A 5672-nucleotide genomic window follows, 5' to 3' on the forward strand; every position below is an offset into this window, starting at 1 on the left:
CCAAGAGACCCCAGGCAAAATTATTACATATTCTGGTCTTTCCTTTTCCTTTGGGAAAATGACTCCCTTTGGGGCTTCCCAGGTGGCACTAACGGTAAAGACCCCACCTGCAAATGCAGGAGACGTAAGAGATGCAGGTTTGATCCCTGGGTCGGGAAGATCCCCTGGAGAAGGGAACAGCAACCCACTCCAGTATTCTTGCCTGGAGAATCCCATGGACAGAGGAGCCTGGTGAGCTACAGTCCGCGGGGTTGCAAAGAGTCAGATACCACTGAGCAACTGAGCAAAGCACAGTGAGGAACCAGCGCCCTGACCCGAATGAAAGCACAGCACTGTAGGACTGGGTTCCCTCTGAACGTCTAGGCCTGATTTCTCAGCCCTTGTCTGTGTCATCGCTCTGAAGACTGGTGTATCTGGGGGTCAAAGAAGGAGTGAGGGAATGCCGACAGCCAGGTTTTCTCTGAAAATCTTTTTGTTCTAGGACCCCCAAAACTTGAGAAGATGTGTGACCAACCAAAGTGCAACTCATGCTGCCCGCCAAAATCCAGTCCAAGCTGCCCGCCAAAATGCTGTCCAAGCTGCACGCCAAAATGCAACCCAGTCTGCCCACCAAAATGCAACCCATGCTGCCCATCAAAATGCAACCCATGCTGCCCATCAAAGCCATGCTGCTGTTTGGAGCCCAAGCCTGAGTGCACCTGCCTTAATAAGGAGCCCGATCCCGCTGCACCGGAAACTCAGAACAACTCCCAAACCCAGCAGCAGTCCCAAAGCCCAAAGCAGGGGCCCAAAAGTCCCCGGGGGCAGAAGTAACCAGACAAGCAGACTGTCCCAAACAAGTAGACGGGCCATGCCCATCACCCAGTGGCGTCAGGCTAGACCTACCTTTAGGAAAGCTGTTTCTCAGTGACCACCATTTACTTTCAACCAGAAGCCCCTACCTCCCTTCACAGGCCCCCACCCTTGTGAGGCCCCAGCTGGAAATGGGAGGTTGAAAAAGCTAGAACCATCTTGCCTAGTGATCCTGATATTAGATAGCACAAAAATAAAGAGCAATAAAGAAAATCACCTCTCTTTCCTCCTTTACCTGTGAAACCATTAAAACCATCTCACTTGTCTGGCCTAAGCCCAGGAAAATGTGCTATGCTTGTCATGAAGGCACCCAGGACCCAGAAAACCAGTCTGGAAGCACAAGGCTCCTGCTGAGCCAGAAGCAGTGACTGACTCATCCTGGTTCTAAAATGAAAGTTCCATGTTCAGGAATCCCTCCAGTCCCAGGAAAAGGCAGGGTGGAGGTGGTCAGTCACCCTAAGCGAAGGAATTCCAGTGCCCCCTCGGTCCTGGGGCAACACATTTGAGGTCAAATCAGCAAAAACACATGCCAAGTAATGATTCCCCTCTCTCACCTCCATGATCTTCCTAGAACCAGAGCTCCCAGGATTCAGCACAGCACTGTGACTGGCCCAGGCAGCAGAGTCTTCTGGCATCAATACCAGCTCTGCAGTGGTGGAGCAAGTTGCTGGACCCTCTCAGGCTCCATTTCCTCATCTGTTAAATGAGAGTAATGGTACTTCAAAGGGTTTTTATGAGAATGAAATAGGATCATTCATTTAAAGCGCTTAACATCAGATCTGACGCACCATGGATACGCAATGCATGGTTCTCCTCAAACTTCTCCGTCACCAGGTCCCTTTTTCCCTCCAAAAGAGTTACCATGATAAAACAATTTCCCATAAAACACAGCTCAGTTAATCTAGGTGCACAGGTAGAAATAGAGAAATCAGCCCCATTCACTACACTGTGAATATCACTTCTTTCTACATTCTTGGTATACAGCTGCTATGTCCATTCCTGCTAACATTTTTCTAATGCCCTTCTGTATTTCCTCCCTCATGATCCTCCCTGTCCACCAACCCCAGAAAACGACCGATCTACTTTGGGTCCCTATAAATGAGTTTGAACTTTCAAGAATTTTATGTAAAGATAATCATCCCGTATGTATTCTCTTATGCCTGGCTTCTTTCACTCAGCAAAACTACTTTGAGATTCAGACAAGTTGTTGCAAGTATCATTGTTCATTCCTTTTTATTGCTGGGTAGTAAATTCCCATGAAGTGATGGGACCAGATGCCATGATCTTAGGTTTCTGAATGTTGAGCTTTAAGCCAACTTTTTCACTCTCCTCTTTTACTTTCATCAAGAGGCTTTTTAGTTCCTCTTCAGTCTCTGCCATAAGGGTGGTGTCATCTGTGTATCTGAAGTTATTGCTATTTCTCCCGGCAATCTTGATTCCAGCTTGTGCTTCTTCCAGCCCAGCATTTCTCATGATGTACTCTGCATAGACGTTAAATAAGCAGGGTGACAATATACAGCCTTGACGTACTCCTTTTCCTATTTGGAACCAGTCTGTTGTTCCATGTCCAGTTCTACCTGTTGCTTCCTGACTTGCATATAGGTTTCTCAAGAGGCAGGTCAAGTGGTCTGGTATTCCCATCTCTTTCAGAATTTTCCACAGTTTCTTGTGATCCACACAGTCAAAGGCTTTGGCATAGTCAATAAAGCAGAAATAGATGTTTTTCTGGAACTCTCTTGCTTTTTCCATGATCCAGCGGATGTTGGCAATTTGATCTCTGGTTCCTCTGCTGGGAAATAGATGAAGAAACAGTGGAAACAATGTCAGACTTTATTTTGGGGGCCTCCAAAATCACTGCAGATGGTTGACTGCAGCCATGAAATTAAAAGATGCTTATTTCTTGGAAGGAAAGTTATGACGAACCTAGATAGCATGTTAAAAAGCAGAGACATTACTTTGCCAACAAAGGTCCATCTAGTCAAGGTTATGGTTTTTCCAGCGGTCATGAATGGATGTGAGAGTTGGACTGTGAAGAAAGCTGAACGCCAAAGAATTGATGCTTTTGAACTGTGATGTTAGAGAAGGCTCTTGAGAGTCCCTTAGACTGCAAGGAGATCCAAACAGTCCATCCTAAAGGAGATCAGTCCTGGGTGTTCATTGGAAGGACTGATGCTAAAGCTGGAACTCCAATACTTTGGCCACCTCATGAGAAGAGTTGACTTATTGGAAAAGACTCTGATGCTGGGAGGGATTGGGGGGCAGGAGGAGAAGGGGACGACCGAGGATGAGATGGCTGGATGGCATCACCGACTTGATGGACATGAGTCTGAGTGAACTCCGAGAGTTGGTGATGGACAGGGAGGCCTGGCGTGCTGCGATTCATGGGGTCGCAGAGTCGGACACGACTGAGCGTCTGAACTGACCTGAAATGCCCTCATTGTATGGATAATACCCACATTTTGTTTACCCATTAATCTATTGATGGACACTTGGATTGTTCCCAGGTTTTGGCTATTACAAGTAAAGATGCCCTGCACATTCATGACAAGTCTTTGGATGGGCTATGCTTTCATTTCTCTTGGGTAACGGCCTAAAAGACTAGAATGACTGTTACACGGTAGGTGTATGTTTTACTTATTAAGAAACTGCCCAACTGTTTTCCAAAATGATTGGCATTTTACATTCCCATTGGACATATATGAGAATTCTGGTTGCTGCACATCTTTCTATTTTTGGATATTCTAATGGATATGCAGTGTTATTTCATTGAGTTTAATTTGCATTTCCTTAATGGCTACAAGTAAGAACATCTTCCCATATGGTCACTTGTCTTCATATATCTTTTATGGTGAATTATCTTTTCTAATAGTTCCTCCATTACTTTCCTGAGATGTTTAGTTTCTTATGACAGAATTCTGAGATTTTAAAAAATGGGCTATGAAATTAAAAGATGCTTGCTGTTTGGAAGAAAAGCTATGACAAACCTAAATAGCATATTAAAAAGCAGAGACACCACTTTTTGCTGACAAAAGTCCGTATAGTTCAAGCTATGGTTTTTCCAGTAGTCACATAGAGATGTGCGAGTTGGACCATAAAGAAGGCTGAGTGCCAAAGAACTGATGCTTTCTAACTGTAGTGCCGGAGAAGACTCTTGAGAGTCCTTTGGACAGCAAGGAGATCAATCAATCCTAAAAGAAACCAACCCTGAATAGTCATTCGAAGGACCCATGCTGAAGCTCCAATACTCTGGCCACCTAATGCGAACAGCCAACTCATTGGAAAAGACCCTGATGCTATGAAAGATTGAAGGCAGGAGGAAAAGGGGATGACAGAGGATGAGATGGTTGGATGGCATCATCAATTCAATGGACTTGAGTTTGAGCAAATTCCAGGAGATAGTGAAGGACAGGGAACCCCGGTGTACTGCAGTCCATGGGGTTGCAAAGTCCATGTGTTAGGGGAAGCACACCAACTGAAACCGCCCTCCCTGACCAGGCACCATAGTAACCATCCGCATGAGCTGTTTTATGACAGGAGGTCCTGGTAAAGAACACGGAACTAATAAGCCACCACCAACTAGAAGAGTTCCAGAAAGGTCAAAAGGAGACACCATATGTCTGATCACCTCCCAGAATCCTTGTCACTGGCATCCATCTTGGCTGAACAAGGCATGCACCACCAGGAAGGACTCAGAGTTAGAATGATTGGCTAAAGACAACCCGGAAAGGAAACGAATCCCATCACCATAAAACCTGAGATGGCCACTTGGCGGAGCAGGTCTCTAGGGTTCCCTTACCCTACTGCTCTCCGCCGGGGTGCCCTTTCCCGATAAAATCTCTTGCTTTGTCAGCACGTGTCTTCTCGGACAAATCATTTCCGAGTGGTAGACAAAAGCCCAGTTTCCGGGCCTGTAAGGGGGCCCCCCTTCCTGCAACACATGGTGTTACAACTGACCCACTGAACAACAAATACACTGTTTCTTTACCAGCTGAGCCATAAGGGAAGCCCAAGAACACTGGAATGGGTAGCCTCTCCCTTCTCCAGCAGATCATCCTGACCGGGGAATCAAACCGGGGTCTCCTGCATTGCAGGTGGATTTTTACCATCTGAGTTATCAGGGAAGGCCCTATGGGATAACTATATATAGAGAGATATAAGTCCTTTATCAGGTAAGCTATCTGCACATATTTCCCCCAGTCTGTGGATTATCTTTTCATTCTCTTTCACAGTTTCTTTCAAAGAGGAGGTGTTCTTAATTTTGATAAAAACCAATTAAGTTTTTTCTTTTATGGATCTTGTTTTTGGTGTCATATCTAAGAAATCTTTGCCTAGTCCTAGCACACAAACATTTTCTCCTACATGTTTTTCTGTAAGTTACTTTTTATATACGGTGAAAGCTTTGGACAAAGTTCTTTTTATTTTTTATTTTTTGAGTGGGGGAGTATGGAGAACCTATGGATATTCAATTGCTCTAGACTATCCTTTCTCTACTGAATTGCTTTTGCAGTTTTGTCAAAAATCATCTGACCATATTTGTTTTTATTTACCTCTGAATTCTTATTTTGTTACATTGATCTGTTTGTCCTTCCTGACATTTTCTTATTATTTACTGTAGCTTGATAATTTCTTGAAGTCAAATAATATAAGTCCTCTAATTTTGTCCTTTTTCAAAGTTGCTTTAGTTACTCTAGGTTCTTTGCATTACCATATGAATTTTACAATAAACTTGTCCATTTCTACCAAAAAAAAAGTCTGCTGAGATTTTTGAACTGGAATTGAATTAAATCTATAGATTAAATTGGAGAGGAATGAATATCTTA

The 5672-nt window shown here is 44.2% G+C and overlaps 1 protein-coding gene across 1 annotated transcript; it reads left to right on the forward strand.

The window, feature by feature from the left end:
* The first annotated feature begins 501 nt into the window (after window positions 1-501).
* SMCP (sperm mitochondria associated cysteine rich protein) lies at window positions 502-813 on the forward strand. The gene has a single exon (XM_070292267.1). The coding sequence runs from the start codon at window positions 502-504 to the stop codon at window positions 811-813; it is 312 nt and encodes a 103-aa protein (XP_070148368.1).
* The last annotated feature ends 4859 nt before the right edge of the window (window positions 814-5672 follow it).

This window comes from Ovis canadensis, chromosome 1 (genome assembly GCF_042477335.2).
Source record: "Ovis canadensis isolate MfBH-ARS-UI-01 breed Bighorn chromosome 1, ARS-UI_OviCan_v2, whole genome shotgun sequence".
Taxonomy (NCBI): Eukaryota; Metazoa; Chordata; class Mammalia; order Artiodactyla; family Bovidae; genus Ovis; species Ovis canadensis.